The sequence below is a fragment of the Bubalus bubalis genome, chromosome 2, assembly GCF_019923935.1.
Source record: "Bubalus bubalis isolate 160015118507 breed Murrah chromosome 2, NDDB_SH_1, whole genome shotgun sequence".
Lineage (NCBI taxonomy): Eukaryota > Metazoa > Chordata > Mammalia > Artiodactyla > Bovidae > Bubalus > Bubalus bubalis.
In genome coordinates this window covers 2,827,016-2,845,061 of record NC_059158.1, presented here as the reverse complement: position 1 = coordinate 2,845,061, position 18,046 = coordinate 2,827,016, and the positions used below count along the sequence as shown (strand labels likewise).

Sequence of the window (18,046 nt, the reverse complement as noted above, 5' to 3'; positions counted from 1 at the left end):
TGCTTCCCCGAGCAGCGTCGGTCATTTCCGGTGGATGCTTCCCCGAGCAGCATCAGTTACTTGGGTGGTGGACGTCCTCCTAATAAGTACTTCTGGCGTCTCCTGCCTTCCAGCGATGTCGTTAGGGGAGCGCGGTGGTTGGAGGAGCTCAGAGCTCAGTGTGTAGGTCTGTTGACTTGCATGTTGACCGCAGGCAAGTCACTCGCTTTCTCTGGCTTTTGGCGGCCTCGTCTATAAAGTGAGGTTGAGTTCGTGACTTATTTCTAAAGTCCACTTATTCTCATATCCAGTGATTTGCATTGGCAAGAGTATTAAAGTCATACGGTCATGTACTCAGTCAGCTTGTGTGCGTCATCCTCTGTGTGCAGGGCTGGTCTAGCCGCCACGGGGACCCCAGCCACGTGTCACCCAAAGGCCTGCCCTCCTGCAGCAGCCCCCCATCCAGGGGGCGGAAATACCGCACAGGTAATTCTCAGAGGAAGTGAAGGTGAACGCAGAATTAAGGACAAGGGAAGATAAACTTGTATTTAGTTAGTCTCTGGGTGTGCTCTAGGGACTCATCCTGTGAGGTCAGCATTCGTGTCCCATTTTATAAATAAGGGCTCAGAGGTTGTGCACCTGGAGTACCAAGCCAGGATTTAGAAACAACTTTTTGTGATTTCAAAGCCCATGCTTTTCCAACGTCCGTTGATGTCACTCACAGCTTGGGAGTCACCCACAGCTGGGAGCCTCCTCCGGAGGTGCTGGCGTGTCCACACACACGGTGGGACAGACAGCTGTGGCCCAGGCCTGGCTCTCAGTGCCCAGCCTGTCCTGCCCGCAAGAAGGGCGAGCGGCTGAAAGTCAGCAAGGGCTCGGGGAGGCTTCTGTGCATGAAGGCTGGCCGGCTTGCTCACAGGTATCCTAGAGTTATTGACATGCTTTTAAGTGATGGGTGTTTTACTTGTAGGAAATCATTTACAGGAACGACCAACTTAGTACCGTGATGAGCGCATAAGATGACCTATCCTTGAAATGGCTCATATGCCGCGCATGTGTGTGTGTGTGTGTGTGTGTATGTTTGCACACATGCAGACATTTGCATTGCACATATATGATTTATCAGGTTTTTATATTTACAAATGTTTGTGTTTAATTTTAGGGGAACATTGACTCCAAATTTGCACTCATCTCGTAGTCTCACTCTTCCAGGCATAGCTTAGGGGACAGGAGGGAGCTTATTTGAGCTCTGACCGCTCACCAGTTGTATTCTGAGATCCAGGAAGCCCTCTGATGCCCTGATCTCCACAGCAGTGGAAGCCTTCGGGGCTGTATTTTTTCCCATGAGACATAATAAGATTTTTAGACTGCTTTTCCCCACCCTCAGCGCACCTGCTGATCCCTGGGATAACCAGTACCCAAAGAGATCAGGTGAATCTGGCAGCTGAGGTGGGCCTTGCAGTTTCTGGTTCTCTCCTCCCTGCCCCGACGAAGGACACTTGGAGAATGTCCAGAAAAGCAGGAAGCACCCAGCGATGGTTTGAGCTGCGGCTCTGAAACCCAGCATCGAAGAGAGCTGCTGTGACTGGCTATGTGACCTCACTCAAGCATGCTGTCCCTCCCTCACCTCCATCTCCGTGTCTGTGGTAATGAACCCCACACCACCCCTGGTGGCTGCATCCCCAGGACCTGGGAGAACTGATGAGCTGGGCGGTCAGCTGCTCCTTGTCCGAGTCTGGGACTGCAGGTCCTCTCATAGGAAAGCTTGTGGTTAAGTGTGTCTATATGAGTGTGGTTTCTTTCAGGTCCTCACTTTATTATCCTTGCTTAATACATGCCCATAATATTGCTTCATATCAGCACATTAGTACCTCTTTCTCTGATATTGTGCATATTAGTGAAGTTTCACTGAGTTGTTACGAAGCACTGAGGACTGTACATCTAACAGAAAGCTAAACTGGCAAACCACTACTCACCCAGCGGTTTATCTGGGGCAGGAAGATACCCTGGAGAAGGAAATGGCAGCCCACTTCCTGACGGTGGGGAAAAATTCCATGGACAGAGGAGCCTGGAAGGCTGCAGACCATAGGGGTCACAATAATATCCGCACACAACTTAGCAACTGAACAAATCGCTTATCTGAAATATTGTGTCATCCTGCCACCCTTAAAAGTGTAACAGTTAATACAAAGTTTCAAGTTTAAAGCACAGTTTTGTTGTACCAAATAAGCATCATGTCAAAAAAATGAAATTTTGTTAAAGGATCTATTCTAGATGATTTAAAAATTAAACTCAAGCTCCAGGAAAAAAAAATCCAAAACTCATATTTTAAAGTTGGAAATACAATATAAATGAGGTGATCTTTACACTTACAGATTTAATTAGCATTTATTACATATCTTCCATATAAATGGAAAATGATTTTAAGTAGGAGGCTGTCATTTTCAATCATTATTGTTGGGAGAGTTGATTTCTTGTTTGCTGTAACGAGTGTGTGTGTGTACACACACATGTGTGCACACGAGTTCATGTGTATCTGTCTCCTCACTGGGTCGAGTTTCTTGTTTTCCTCAATCGTTTGGTCGCGTCCGACTGCGTGTGACCTCATGGACTGGAGCCCACCAGGCTCCTCTGTCCATGGGATTCTTCAGGCAAGAATACTGGAGTGGGTAGCCATGCCCTCCTCCAGGGGATCTTCCCAACCCAGGGATGGAACCCATGTCTCCTGCGTTGCAGGCAGATTCCTTACCACTGGGCCACGAGGAAAGCCCCTGTCAGCGATGTGACACTTTCTCTTTCCATAACCAATTAGTCTTCTGTTCTTTCAGCCCAAGGAGTTGTGTACCTGCGTCCAGGACCCTGCGTTTATCTCGTGTTCCAGGTGCTACCTATCGGTCATGCTAAGCGATCACTTACTCCTCCTTGCCGTTTTTACCAGCTCTGCGGCCTCAGATAATCACGGCATCTCACAGCTCTGCTTTTTCCTCACGGGTGAATGAGGGTGGCGGTGCCTGTCTCAGGAGAGGACCTGAGCTGTAAGAAAACACACAGGCCTGGTCTTGGTTCCCAGCAAGGTCGAGTCCCCGCAGGGATGGGCTTGAGAAGGGCCCTCAGCATTCCGCGCGGTCGCGCTCCTCCTCGGACGCTGGTCACAGACGGCAGGGCCCTCGGGCTGGCAGCAGACGGGTGACCGCCCTCCCCCGGCGCGAGCCCCGCGCCTTCGGCAGGAGGCAGGCGTGGGCAGCGGGTGGCGAGCCCCGCGTGCGCGCAGGCGCACAGAGAACGTGCGCCGTCACGTGACTGCCGCACACTGGGCTGTCTCCCGTGACGGCCGACGCGGTTGTGTGCGAGCGTTGACCGGGTCGGAGGCGTGGTGCACACGGGAGCTCCTTCGAGGGCTGGGGGTGGTGACGACAGGAATGGGAGGAGCCGGTAAAGCCAGCGGGCATTTAAGGAGCCAGCACGCGGCTCTGGGGGCCCAGGAGGGACTTGGCAGCCTCGGTGACGAAGCCCTGGACGCGGCCGCGCGCCGGTCTGGTGCAGACAGACTGCGCGCCTCTCGACGGCTGATGCTGTTTCCCACCAGCATGCACCAAGAGGGGTGAGGCGAGGAGTGTTCGTGCGTTTCTCCTCCTTGGCAGCCACCTCGCCTGGGCCCCCACCCCCGGTGGCGAGGGTCTTACCACTCTCCTGAGACTGTTCCTCGGGGGGCAGGAGAGCCCGGCTGTGGCAGAGGAGCCCTGCCCGAGCCCTCGCTGTCAGAGCGCAGAGCCCAGGACAGACTGCCCACGGGTCTGGGCAAGCGCATGCTGGCCGCGGGAGGCTGAGCTCCCCTCCTAATCTCTACAAGCTTCCTTTTCCTCTCCTGGAACATGAGAATCATCTTGTCTCCACTTATTAGAGTGGATGTCCTTTCCTCTTCAAATAGAGACAAAGGCGGGTGAGGGGTGCAGCTTGAGGCTGGGCCGGAAGGGCCTGCCTCACAGGGCAGCTGCCATGCTGGGCTGGCGACCACCACTGCCCAGGACAGCCCCGCCTGGTGCTCGACCTGGCAGGTGGCACTGCCCGCCGGGGCCGGCCCGCCGCCCACCTCGCAAGGGCCACTTCCGCCTCTGGGCCTCCCCGCCAGGCTGCTCATGCCTGGGCTGGGGCAGGGGGTCTCTGGGAAGGACAGGGGGGAAATCTGATTCCCTGTGTGAGAATTTCTTCCTTCTTATAAACCTGACACATTCCTTACACACAAGCTGCTCTGCCCTCCTTGCCTGAGCCGGGCCAAGGCCACCCTCTCCTCCCCACTCATCGGTTCATGCGGCTGAGTGGGCAGCAAGGGATGGGGGAGGCGGGAGACCCAGTGGAGGGCAGGGGGCCCCCAGCACACACATGGTCAGCCACTCCGGTGAGGCTGTCACACCAGACCTCCCCGCGCCGCCCCCCCCCCCCCCCCCCAAGCTTTTCTTCTTGTGGGACTGGAATGGTTCTTCTGGAGAAAGCAATCTGCTGTCAGAGGCTTGGGAATTAGGATTCAGAAGCTTGGAATTGGAGCTCAGCTGCCGGTGGAAAATACGCTGTGAATGTTTTATTCAGCAATGCATATATAAGGTTGAGCAGAATGCAAACACATAAATCACTTAAACAATAGCCGTTTTCAGAAGGCTGCCCGAGCACTCGCGAAGTCCTCTGTTGCCATCTGCTGCTGAAGCGTGGTATTACACTGCCGGATCTCACTGCTCCTGGGCCTCCGCATTCACACCCTCGGGCACGGGGTTTTCCTGGGGTGACACGTGTTTGAGGGTTGCAGGAGGGACTGCAGCCCCTTTAGAACTCTGTGGGGACAGAGCAGAGACGACAGAGCCAGTGTCTTCGCTTGGCTTTTCACCGGGCCGACGCCTCGGTGCTCAGTCGTCCCTGGAAGCACAGGGTCCTGTGACCGCAGCGGTCTGTCTCACTGCCCATCACGGTCACCAGCATATTACCGCCAAGAAGCAGGAAGGGTCAGTGTCTCAGCAGTGACACCCGCCCGCAAGTCAGCACAGACTCCCGTGATCCCGGGTGGACGCCCCTCGGCCCGCAGGAGTCGCTTCCTCCCCTGTGTAAGTCAGAGGTGAAGGTTACTGGGTCAGTGTTGGACCGCAGTCCAAGATGGCCCCTGTGTCCTGAGTGACGTGCAGCAGCCAGCACCACGCAGGCGATCTGCAGCACGGCCCTGGGGTCCCGGAGCGCTTGACTGTCTCAGGCGCCGCCTCAGCCTCCCCGCGGGCCTTCTGGACCTGCAGGGGCACTGGTGAGGTCTCCCCTGCCCTGAGACAGTACACGGGGCGTCTCATCTCCTCGAAGCCTCCCAGAGTGCTGGATGGAGACCCTGCCCTGAGACAGTACACGGGGCGTCTCAGCTCCTCGAAGTCTCACGGAGCGCTGGATGGCGAAGACCGCTGGGGCAGCCGCGCGGTGATTTGGCCTGGAGCAGGGATACAGCAGCCACTGGGCTGCTGGACCGCGGGCTGCACGGCCGTGAGGCAGGCAGGCACAGGGCCTCGACCGCGTTCTCTTTCCAGGCTGAGTCGCTGAGGCGTCCCTGGCTCTTGACGTCAGGCGTGACTATGAGCCCCGAAAGATGCTGTGGGTTAACATTATCTCTTTGAAGAACGGTGAGGTCATGGAGGGAAAGCCATGTTTCACTTGGGCAGGGAAAATCTACAAAGCAGGCAGGGTTTCCCTTTAACCGTTAACCTGCGAAAGGGAGAGTGGAGCGTTGGGTGGAACAGACGTGAGACTGGTCCTTTTAATAGAAAATGTGGAGCCGCGTGGGCACTGGGTCGCAGCCCCCCATTCCCCATCTCTCCCTTTCCTGCAAAGGGCCTGGGCCCTGGACAGTCTTGTTTTCAATCCCACAAATGTGAAAAATGGTCAGTTACTTTATATAAAGTATAGATTTTTCAGATATGAAACCTTTAGATGCAAAAACTGGGAAGTTTGAAATAAAACTCTGGTAAGATACACATTACAAAGCTTACCATCTAAACTGTTTTCAAGTACACAGTGTTAGATTTTTAACAGGCTCTTATTGACTGAATAGGAGAAGGCAGTGGCACCCCACTCCAGTACTCTTGCCTGGAAAGTCCCATGGATGGAGGAGCCTGGTGGGCTGCCGTCCATGGGGTCGCACAGAGTTGGCCACGACTGAAGCGACTTAGCAGCAGCAGCATTGACTGAATAAGAACCTAAGTAGCAAGGAAGCACCAGGCCTTACGTGCCCACAGGTACAAAGCCAGTTGACACACCAGGGGCTGTTCCGGAGCCAAGTCCACGGTCCGAGAAGGGCCTTGGCCACCCGCTCGGAATATCCAAACAGCCTGGAGCCTTGCTGCCCTGAGATGCTGAGCTCATGAAACTGCAGGCAGGTGTCCTGCGAGACTAAAGCTTGTGTGGTTTGGACGTACATGTCATGTGCTTATAAATTCCCCTCCCCCCACAAATTTTTAAAATTTTGTCAAATTTTAAACTTTATTTTAAAAAAAATGTGTAATATTAAGCACCATTATATCAAAAGTATGAAAAAACCAGTAAAGAGGTACGATTTTAAAATCAACATTCACTTTTACGTAACCGCCAGCCCCCAGCACTGGCTGTGGTTTCTGTAAATACAGCGTGACCTGTGCTGTGAATTGAACTTGGTTTCTGTAGCCTTACTTGGAAGTGTCTTGTTGATCGAAGCTGTAGCCGTGATGCAGTAACCCTGTTTATAGAGTCGTGCTGACGGGGTGGGTTGAACTTTGCTTCTCCCCGGACCTCGGGCTGGGGCCAGGAGCCCAGATGAGTCAGCTGTCAGCTCGGCAGCTGCACGTTGAGAGCAGCCTCCCCCCGGCTCCCGCCACCCCGGGCCCCTGTCCTCTCAGCCTGCAGTAGCAGAGACGTTCACTCCTGTTGCCCAGGATGTTAACAAGGCGGGAGGTCCAGTGCGGGGTATTACGTGCCCACTGGAAGTGCCTGGAGCTTAGTAGGCGTTTGGTGAACATTAATACTACTCTTCTTTGGGGATTAAATTCTCAGGCTTTATCTCTGGCAACCACGGAATTTGAAAAAGTTAAGATGGATGGAAGTTAAGATGGATGGTGGCAATGGCTACACAAAAGTGTGAACGTATTTAATGCCGCAGAACTGTACATTTAAAAATGGCTCAAGTGGCGTATTTATTTTGTGCATATTTTACCACCGTAAAAAAAAGAAAGTATTGGGTTTGTTTCAAATTCTAGAGCCGGGAAGCTTTTTTGAATGGAGTCAGCAGGAAAACTTAAAAGAAAGTCCCTGTCTTTGAAGGAGACATGACTCGTGGCATCGCGAGTGGACCCCGCCTGGGGAGGTGATTCCGGTGCCTGGAAAGCACACGCGGCTGACAGGCACGCAGCTCACAGTCCCGGGAGGCAGTTAGCTCGGAGAGGGCAGTGAGGAGCAGAGAGGACCCTTGAACAGACAGACATCTGCTTCCATCTGCAGCCAGTGTTAGTTTGCGATGGCCGTGATTTTTTTGTTTCTTGTTTCCCTTCTGGCCTTATTACGGTTTGATATGCAAATAAAAGTTGTGTATATTTACGTGTGTGGCATGGTGTTTTCACACCCACACACGCCGACATGACTGTCACAGCCAGCCTGGCTAAAATCCAACCGCAAACAGTCCCCTTTGTGTGTGGTGAGAACACCACGATTTGCTCTTAGCAGATTGCAAGTGTGCAGAACATCCTTATGAACTGGAGTCGCCATTAGATGGCCACCCTTAGGTCTCCACACCGGTCTAATCTTATCAGTCAGAGTTTGTACCTTTTGATCAGTATCTGTGTCCCCTCCCCCATCTGGTAAACACCATTCACCCTAGTACTCTCTGAGTTTGGCTTTTTTTCTTTTTATCTCCACATACACACGAGATCGTGCAATATTGTCTTTTGTGCCTGTCCCAGCCCAGTGTCCTACGGGTCCATGCACGTTTTCACAGATGGAGGGATTTTTCTCCTTTTTATGGGTGAGTAATACTGCTTTGTGCGTGCATGCGCATATACACAGCATTCTCTTTTGTCCATTCGTCTTTCAACAGACACTGGTTGCTTCCGTCTCCTGGCTGTCAGAAGCAACGCTGACTGTGGGCGTGCAGAGATCTCTTCACGGGACTGGTTCCATTCCCCTTGGGTATAAACCCAGAAACGGGGATGCTGGATCAGACAGCAGTTCTGTTTCTGATGGTTTTGGAACCTCCATTCTGATTTTCACGAGTATAAACCTGTACCAGCTTATTATTCACTTTGTTTTATTTGAAAATATGAACAAAGACAACAGTAGAGAGAACAGTATAATGAGCTCCGAGTACCCATCGCCCTTCTCCCGCCTCTTGTAATTACATCTTCATGGCCAACGGCATTCTAATGCATATGCCCACCTATGTTATTTGAGAAAATGTATGTTTTATGTGAAACTATTTTAGTACATGCTTGGAAATATAGATTATTTTGTGAAACATAACTACAATACCATTATTATAATGAACATACTAACAGTAATTTTTAATATCATCAAGTATGTGTGTTCAGTTGCTCAGTCATGTCCAACTCTGTGACCCCATGGACTGTAGCCCACCAGGCTCCTCCGTCCATGGGATTTTCCAGGCAAGAGTACTGCAGTGTGTTACCATTTCTTTCTGTATCAAATATACAGTGTTTAAATTTCCAGATTATCTCACGAATATAATTTTCTTAACTTTGTATGTTTGACTTAGGATCCAAATAAGGTTTTAGATGATGTCTCTTACCTGTGGGTTCACCCATATCCTCCTCCGCACGCTCTTGTTTTTCCTTGTCATTTGCTGAAGAAGTTCTCATGTCTTGAGTTTTGCTGGTTGCCTCTTTATTTTGTCATTTATCGTATATAAAAGTTGATAGTTGGATCTTAACCAGCCGGGTACTTACACTTAGCTAGATGCTAGACTCACCTGGGAAATTTAAAAGAAACTCTGGCATGTGCAGAGATAGTCGGGCAGTTTTTAGGTGAAGTTAGACAAAAAGTCACCTCATCCCCCAGCACTTCCACTCCAGAAGAACTGAAGCAGTTATTTGAACAGAAGCTTGTGCAACAATGTCCACAGCAACACTGTTCACAACAGCCAGAGGTGCAGACAGCCCAAGTAGCCTTCACCTGAAGCAAAGGGCTGGACACACGAGTACGTGTGCATGCAGCAGAAATCAGCCTTGAGATCTGCAAGTTCCTGATCACACCTTGAGAACATCACGCCAGTGAAAGAAGCGGGCCCAAAGCCACACGCTGTACGGTTCCGTCTCTAGGAAATAATTCAAGATGAGGAGACCCGGAGAGACACGAGTAAATCCATGGTGCTGGGGGTGGGGTGGGGGCTGACTGTTGGGGGTGCGAGGTTTCCTTTGATGGGGGGGTGACCAGGCCCCGGGCTTGACGGCGCCATTGCTGGGTACAGCACGTGACTGTCAGCGGTGGGCTCTCTCCACCTGCCTCAGCTCTGCAGCCTGGCCTGAGGGGCCGAGGGTGCTTCTGTTTGAATCACGTGGGGCTTCTGCTTAAAATACTAATTACAAGGGACAGAAGTACTTTCAGAGGATTTGTGCTGGAGTACAAAGATGATGGAGTTTGGTCTTCCCAGATCCCCTCTCCTCACCTTTCCAGGCCAGGAGCTGTCTGTTTCCTCCCTCCATTCCCTGACCCTTGAGAGGCTTGCTTAGCTCTGATAAAGTAGCGAGGTGTTGTTACGGATATATATGTATTTGGAAAGGCCATAGGTTTGGAGTCAGAAGACCTGGCTGGGTTGGACTATGTCAGCTCCATAATTCGTGTACCAGTTGTGAAAGTGTAGGCAGGTCACTGAATTCTTCTGATTCCTTTTATTCCTCCAGAAGATGTATGTATCATGTAGTGATAGGATATTTGTAAAAATTAAGGGAGAAACTAAAAAGACATTTTTAATGAAATTAAAAGGATGGTTTATCCTTGGAAGGAAAGCTATGAAAACCCTTGACAGCATATTAAAAAGCAGAGACGTCACGTTGCCAACAAGGGTCCATCTAGCCAAAGCTATGGTTCTTCCAGTAGTCATGTATGGATGTGAGAGTTGGACCATAAAGAAGGCTGAGCGCTGAAGAATTGATGCTTTTGAACTGGTGCTGGAGAAGACTGTAGAGAGTCCCTAGGACTGCAAGAAGATCCAGCCAGTCCATCCTAAAGGAGATCAGTCCTGAATATTAATTGGAAGGACTGATGCTGAAGCTCCGATACTTTGACTACCTGATGCAAAGAGCTGACTCATTGGAAAACACCCTGATGCTGGGAAAGATTGAAGGCGGGAGGAGAAGGGGACGACAGAGGATGAGATGGTTGGATGGCATCACCGACTGAATGGACATGAGTTTGAACAAACTCCAGGAGATAGTGAAGGACAGGGAGGCCTGGCGTGTTGCAATCCATGGGATCGCAAAGAGTCGGACACGACTTAATGACTGAACGATAACAACAAAAGGGAGAAGCTAAGCAGTTAGGCCACTCAGCCTGGTACCTGCCCAGAAAATGTGACTTTCCTCATGATGGATTGCTCAGCAGGTGAAGCGGGGGGCGGGGGTCACAGAGGAGGGTCGGGGTGAGATGCAGAAACGCCCCTGTGCTCACCCTGGGGGTGTCCTGAAAGCCACAGTCATGGAAACCTTGGGGTGAAACCAGGTCAGAATCCCCCACTTGCTGGTCAGTCCTGGCCTGCCCCCTGAGGGCCCAGGGCTGTGCGAAGAAGCAGCTCTGAGTTCGGGGCAGAGTTGTGAAGCCAGGACGTGTGATGGTTGCCTCTCAATTATGATTGTATTGTGCTTTTTCTTTTCCACCCAAATTGTATGCTCCAGGTCATTAACTATTCTTCTACAATGTCATTTTTAATGACTGCACATTGAGGATACGCTTTAAGAGAAAGTGAAGGGCAACTCTCTGGCAACTAAATCAAAAGTCTAATCAAGAGTAAATTAACCTGAGAAATGGAAGACTTTTTAAGATTTTCTTTGGCCAGGTCCTTGAATGTCTGGCTCTGTTTTGTTTTGGAGGAGTGATATCAGAATCTCCCACTGTAACCTTGCTTTTATCCATCTCTCCTTTGGTTTCTGATAGTCTCCGCTTTATGTGCTCAGCCGTGGTCTTCCTCCGATGCCGCAGGTCTACGCCTGCTACAGCTTTTTCGTAAATGTTGCTCATTATTCAATCTAGTGTTTTAGACTCAACTTTACCTGGTCTAAGGTTAATGTAAACTGGTATTCCCCCCGACCCCCCTCACCCTGAGTGTGCCTCGTGTATCTTAATTCATCCCTCGATTTTCAGTCTTTATCAGATACTTTTGCTTTTGGAGTCTTGTTATCTGCCCCTGTGGTCCTGTTTCATACAGGGGCTGATATGGCTGACTTTGTTCCTGTCATCTCATCCTGTTATTTATCACGATTTGTTTTCTCTTCTTCACCTCTCGATCTTTGTTGGTCTGGGAACTCTGTTCTGCTCTTCTGTATCTTTGGTGACTGTCTCCTGTAGGTGAATGCGGAAACTTAGATGTGTACGCTTTTCACTGTTATTTGACAAAGGATGTTTGGTTTCCCATCAAGACATCCCATCTCCCTGTGTGTTCAGTCACTCAGTCATGTCTGATTGTGCATGACATTGTGCAATCCCGTGGACTGTAGCCCGCCAGGCTCCTCTGTCCATGGGATTTCCTAGGCAAGAATACTGGAGTGGGTTGCTATTTTCTGCTCCAGGGGATCTTCCCGACCCACAGAGCGACCCCGTCCCCGCGCATGCGCACATTTCACAAGTACATTACGTGCGTGTTTCCCCCTGAGTCTAAGCGCTCCGACCACACTGCCTGTCATTGGCTGCTCCCAGCAGCGTTGTTACAGGCAGACGTTCAGGTCAGGTTCCTTCTCTCTGGCTCCTAGGTTCCCTTCAGTTCAGTTCATTTCAGACTCTCAGTCGTATCCGACTGTTTGCAACCCCATGGACTGCAGCACACCAGGCCACCCTGTCCATCACCAACTTCCAGAGTTTACTCAAACTCAACGTCCATGGAGTCGGTGATGCCATCCAACCATCTCATCCTCTGTCGTCCCCTTCTCCTCCTGTCTTCAATCTTTCCCAGCATCAGGGTCTTTTCCAGTGAATCAGTTCTTCACATCAGGTGGCCAAAGTGTTGGAATTTCAGCTTCAGCATCAGTCCTTCCAATGAATATTCAGGACTGATCTCCTTTAGGATGGACTGGTTGGATCTCCTTGCAGTCCAAGGGACTCTCAAGAGTCTTCTCCAGCCCCACAGTTCAAAAGCAGCAACTCTTCAGCGCTCAGGTTTGTTTGTAGTCCAACTCTCGCATCCATACGTGCCCACTGGATTGACTCCTTATGTGTGTTGTTATTTTCTGTTGTCTCTCTGGTGTTCGGGTCTGGTCGTCAGCCTGCCCTGCATGGCTGCAGTTCCGGACGTGACAGAGGGACAGGGTCCCCCCCAGGGACAGGCAGCAGCAGTGCCAGCGGCTGCCGTCCTCCGGTGCAGGCTGCGCTGGGCGATCTGGCCCGGGCACCGCGTCCCCCGCCGCTGCAGCCGTCCTGCTCTGGGGCAAGCGCAGGCTGGCCCCGGGGAGGACAGCCCGTGTCCCGGCCCTGCTTAGCGCCAGCAGGCATCTGCAGCTTGTGGCCCAGCAGCCTGGTGCTCTCCACGGTGGCGTAGGCACAGGTAGGGCTTCCTGATGCCAGCACCCCCAAACAGCAGGGTGTTCGGGGAGCAGGTGTGTCACTCACCAGGGCAGCACCCCCATCACAGGGGGTTCAGAGGTCTGTGCCTTCAATCAGGTGGTCTCTCGGTGTCCACTGCCATGTTCTTTCAGCCTGGCTTCAGGGTGGGGAAGAGAGAAGGGAGCCCCGTTACTCAGCTGTGCCAGGGTACATCCACCCCAGGGTTTTTCCGGAGGCTCCCAGCCCTGGGAAGTTGCGGCTGTGGCTGACGGCCGGTCCCCACATCCCTGCGTCTCGCACAGCAGTGCTGGCAGGGCGGGCGCTGAGGGGCGCAGGCCGCTGCTGAAAAGAAGGACAGAGGGATGTGTGTGTCCTGACCCAGGGGTGCCGAGTATGAGAGGCGGGCTGTAGGGATGTGGGCGTGCTCGTTCCTCCTCCTTCTGTGTCTGCTGTTGCCACCATTTCTCACGTGAAACAAGGTGGGCACCTGCCCCGGGCATGGCATCCACTCAGGAGCTGCTGGGTGTGGGGGTTGGAGAGACTGTCCCGGGGGCAGTGCCCGGGGTGGGGGGTGGAGAGGGTGGGTGCTCATCCTTTTCTCTGGGGGCACCTGCTCACTCCTGCCTTCTCAGCACCTGGCCGATCACGCCCACACTGGGCCGGCCAGCCAGGAGGTGGGCACCCTCACAGCCCAAGCCTTCCGCCTTGCCGGGCGCCTCTGGGTTGTGCTCTGGACACCCGGTGCCGTGCCCCCAACTCTGGACCCGCTGTGTTCGTCGCTCTGGACGTTGTGAGTCTCCTGGTGCGGCCGTCTCAGGTGTCACCGCCCTGCACCCCAAACCCACGGTCGGACTCACAACCACGCGGAGCAGTGCGTGACCGCGCCCCATGTGGCCCTTGTCCAGTGAGGCGCAGAGCAGCACCCTGCAGAGCACGGCCCGGCGGCAGGCCTCCAGAAGCCAGCCTTCGCCTACCTCAGTACTTGTCTTTTTATCTGACGTTTTCACGTTTGTCTAAAGCAGCTCTTTAATTTGAATCAGTTCACACTGACCCTGGAAAAGGGGTCCTGTAGGGATGGCAGAGCACAGAGCGGCCTGACTGTCCGAGAACACGTGTGGACAGCGTTCCCCAGGCTGGGGGTAAAGGTGCAGGCCAGAACCCGCTGGCCCCAGCACCGGCCCTGGGACTTCAGCCACAGGTCACCTCACCTCGTGGCCGATTCTTGCGCTGCCTGGGCCTGGCCTGGCCTGGGGCCTGCGTGCCCTGGTGGCCTGGGGCCCGCGTGCAGGCCCGAGGGGCAGCAGCGTGACCGCTCACAGGCTTCTCTCTGGCGGTTTGCCCGGCTCCTGAAGTCACCACCCTGGGGAGGGGCCAGCTCTCGCGCTGACGTGATCCTGGGTTCTGCCCACTCCCAAGAAAGCTTGGTGAAGCCCCTCCAGCAACACTTCCAGCAGCCGCGGGTGCCGACCTGCCCCCCGGTGGCCTTCGCCTCGCAGAGCTTCCCCACCCACACCGGGGACTTGGGGCCGCTGGCCGGCAGACGGTCGGCCTCCAGTGTCCCCCCGGGGCCAGCTCTGCGCCCATCCACGGGGCCGAAGGACAGGGAGTGCAGTGGGCACCAGCCAGCAGGTCTCCTGCTTCACCCCAGCAGCGTTCCTCAAGTCTGAACTCTCTGGAGCGCCCCCTGGTTCCTGGCTCTGCCCTCTTCTCTGGAGCCCTTCATGGTGCTGAGCGGGACCAGGTTGCCTCACACGGCTGCATTTCTTGCGACAGCACCTAGCCCCGTAGATGCTGGCTCTGAGAAACAAGAACCACGTGAACTGTCTGACGGGGCCTCTGTTAGGAGGGCCAGGCTGGGCACGAGGGCAGTGGGCACACACACTGTCCACCGTGGGCCAGCTGGAAAGACGCGTTGGTTCTGCCAAACCATCAGGCCGTCCAGAGGGTCAGTTGTCAAACAAATGCTCACTTTTAGAAAGTAGTTTTGCAAGATCCATCAAGAGCCATAAAAATATTCATACCTATTTACCCAATAACCCCATTTTTAGAAACCTTTTATAAACAAAATCAGAGATACTATAAAAGATTTATACATGAGAATGGTAACCCCAAGACTGAGCAAAAACTCCACAAACATTCATCATATGAGAATGATTAAATAAATTATGCCTCTTCACAATGCAGCTTTGTCCATTATTAAAAATATCCTTTTAAAGACTGTTTCATGACATAAGGATATAAAGTTAAGTTTTAAAAAGTTATGATTCTAAATTTAAATATTCTGCTTCAATATATGTGCATACATTTTAAATGTATAAGTGAATAAAAAGACTAGACAAAAAAATGCTAAAATATTAATAGCCACACACTCTAAAACAGGTATTGCGGGACAAAAGGAGATCTGTCTAAGTCTCCGTGTGGCTTTGTTCAAACTTCAGAAACTTTCCGACTGTCCGTTAATGCCACGTCCCCAGGTGATAGTAACATTGCCTCCACTTCTCCTGGGCGCACCTTCTTCTTTGCAGTGACCTTTTTTTATCAGTCATCATATAGTCTACAATTAAAATTCACAATATGCATTCATATCAGTTAGGATTTGGTTTACTTGTGTATAACAAAAAACCCAAATAACACATTTAAAAATACAGAGATTTATTTTCTCTCACGTAAAAGTTGGCAGTAAGCTAGTTAAGGTGGCTGGTGGCTCCACAGTCATCAAAACCCCAGGCGTCTGCTTCCTGCCTCTCATCTTCAGTGTGATGAGCCAAACCTACCTCCTAGTGCTAGAATGGCTGCAGGTGCTCCAGCCATCAGGTTATAGTTACCTCCCTCCTTGTCTGTCTCCCCTCCCAGACTCTGAGCTTCCTGAGAGCAGGATCAGTCTCAGTCTCCCCTGAGCACAGTCCTGGTACAGGAGGTGCCCGCCACTCATCTGTGTCTTGTCTGGGACTGGGCTGCCCTTCACACCTCCTCTAGGGCTCCTGGGGGCTTTCCCTCAACAAATGCCCCTAAATCATCTCTGCGGCTAAGCCCTCTGATCTCCGCTTACTTCTCTTGTCCTCTTGTGAGTGGTCATAGGACTGGGGGCTCCAGGGCCACAGCATGCCTGGGTCACCTGCCCTGCCTTTGAGGGGCTCCCCGGGAGACCTGGATGGACACATGCCCTCGACGGTGGCCCAGGTGGGCTGCCAGGTGGGGGCAGCAGGCTTCCCAGCATCCCTCTGTTTGCTGCCGGCTGGGGGAACATTAGGAGGCAGAGCCGGCCCCTCGGGAGGTGGCAGGAAGCCCGTTACCTGCCCACACCGCAGCACACATGTGACTGTCCCGGGGCGCTCACACCCTGTAGGTACCAACGGTGCTGTGGGTCCAAAGCAGAGGACTGTTAAGATCTGCTGGGAGCCGCCAGGGCTCTCTTACAGACGAGGATGCTGAGACCAGAGGACAGGCTTACAGTGAGACAGGTGCGTGAAGAGCCAGGCTTTGCCCGGTGTGGACGAGGCTCACTCACGCTTTATGGTAAAACTCCATCCTGACGGAAGAACCGGTCCTAAGGGCCGGAAATCCTGTGGGTGCGGAGTCACCGTGCATGAGGCGGCCTGGGTCTCACCAGCTCAGGATAGCCTGCCTCTGGGGCCGTTCCAGGGGCGAGAAGGTGTGAATGGGAACTTCGCACTGTCCCCAAGGCGGGGGAACTGGTTGGTGGGGGGGTGGGTACGGTGCCAGGACACAGCCAAAGCAAAGCCGTGACTGCACTCTGCCTGCAGCACGGTCTCCAGAACAATGCGTGTCTGCACCGACACACTGGAGACGCTCTTTCTGAGTTTTCACAGCTAACGGAGCCCGAGTTCCTGATCTTTGTGTTCTCTTTGCCTCCAGGTCCACATTGGCCAAATGTATTCAACCGACAAGCTTGTCATTGAGAATCAAGAGAAGCCCCGGGCCTAGGAGCCGAGACCAGCGTCCAGCAGCAACAGGACCACCGGCAGCACCGTCCCGCTTGCCATGGGGCCCCCAGCAGGCCTCGAGGGGCCTCCGCACCAGCTTTAAATAGCCTCACTCTGCCTGCCCTCCAGGGACGGAGGAACTGAGCGACGTGTCCCCTCTTCTGCAGCCTTAGTCACAGAGGTCGGCTGGCGCTGGCTGTCCTCTGTTCAAGCGTCAGGATGAAGAGCTGGAGTGCCGCGAGGGAAGGCCGTGTACAGTGGTCTCGTCCACCCCACCCCACCCTGTGGCTCCGCAGCACCTGTATAGAGCATTTCCAGCCGTGTTTCTCGGTCCTTGACAATAAATGGAAGCATCTCCCTGGCCTTCTCTGCCAGACACACGTGTCTTCATGACTAACGTGCTTTTGGGTCCTGCTGGTGCTGGGCCTGCAGAGGGCGGTGGGGAGCCTAGCAGGGAGGGTCCATCCCTGAGCCGAGTGTCCCCTCTGCAAAGGCAAGTCCACACACTGGAAGAGATCCAGGGACGGAGGGGAGCAGGGTGCATCCTACCACTGAGACCCAGGCCCAGTGTGACCACAGAGGTTCCCTGTGTGTGGCTGCTCACGTGGGGACGGTCCTACAACCCGATGCCCAGGGTGGTCTCAAGATGACTGACGTCAGCCCCACCCCAACGTGTTTTTAATCAGAATCTTCAGTCTGACACACCCCAGGGGACTCCAGTGTACGCTGAAACATGCGTCCCAAAGCTCACTCGCTGAGACACAGTCACCTGGAGAGAGGGGAGTTTTTAAAAAGAAATTTCTTAGCACTTCATATTCTGACTTGATAAGTGACAGAAGAGGTATAGTTATTTATTTGTTGTGTTGTTCAGTCGCTAAGTCGTGTCCATTTCTTTGCAACCCCATGGACTGCAGCATGCCAGGCTCCCTGTCCATTTCCAACTCCTGTAGTTTACCCAAACTCATGTCCATTGAGTCAATGATGCCATCCAACCATCTCATCCTTTGTCATCCCCTTCTCCTCCTGCCTTCAGTCTTTCCAGCATCAGGGTCTGTTCCAGTGAGTCAGTTCTTCACATCAGGTGGCCAAAGTATTGGAGTTTCAGCTTCAGCATCAGTGCTTCCAGTGAATATTCAGGGTTGATTTCGTTTAGGACTGAGTGGTTTGATCTCCCTGCTGTTCAAAGAACTCTCAAGAGTCTTCTCCAACACCACAGTTCAAAAGCATCAATTCTTTAGCACTCAGCCTTCTATATTGTCCAGCTCTCACATCCATACATGATTACTGGAAAAACCATAGCTTTGACTGAACTGACCTTTGTCAGCAAAGTAATGTCTCTGCTTTTTAATATGCTGTCTAGGTTGGTCATAGCT

General features: G+C 52.8%; 1 protein-coding gene and 1 long non-coding RNA gene across 5 annotated transcripts in view; both read left to right on the top strand.

The window, feature by feature from the left end:
* Window positions 1–17,051, top strand: part of LYRM4 (LYR motif containing 4) — an 88,686-nt gene extending 71,635 nt beyond the window's left edge. For 2 of the 4 annotated variants that reach the window (XM_044926711.2, XM_006073146.4), the window contains one exon: window positions 16,606–17,051. In XM_044926711.2, coding sequence (XP_044782646.1) covers window positions 16,606–16,780 — 175 coding nt within the window. In that variant the 3' untranslated portion in view covers window positions 16,781–17,051. Of the gene's footprint in view, window positions 1–7,895; window positions 7,991–16,605 lie in introns of all 4 variants that reach the window. The other 2 variants (XM_044926699.2, XM_025265326.3) reach the window with 2 other exon arrangements.
* Window positions 200–2,072, top strand: LOC123328766. The gene is made up of 2 exons (XR_006543774.1): window positions 200–465; window positions 1,367–2,072. It is a non-coding gene; the product is annotated as an uncharacterized LOC123328766 (long non-coding RNA).
* Window positions 17,052–18,046: the final 995 nt, after the last annotated feature.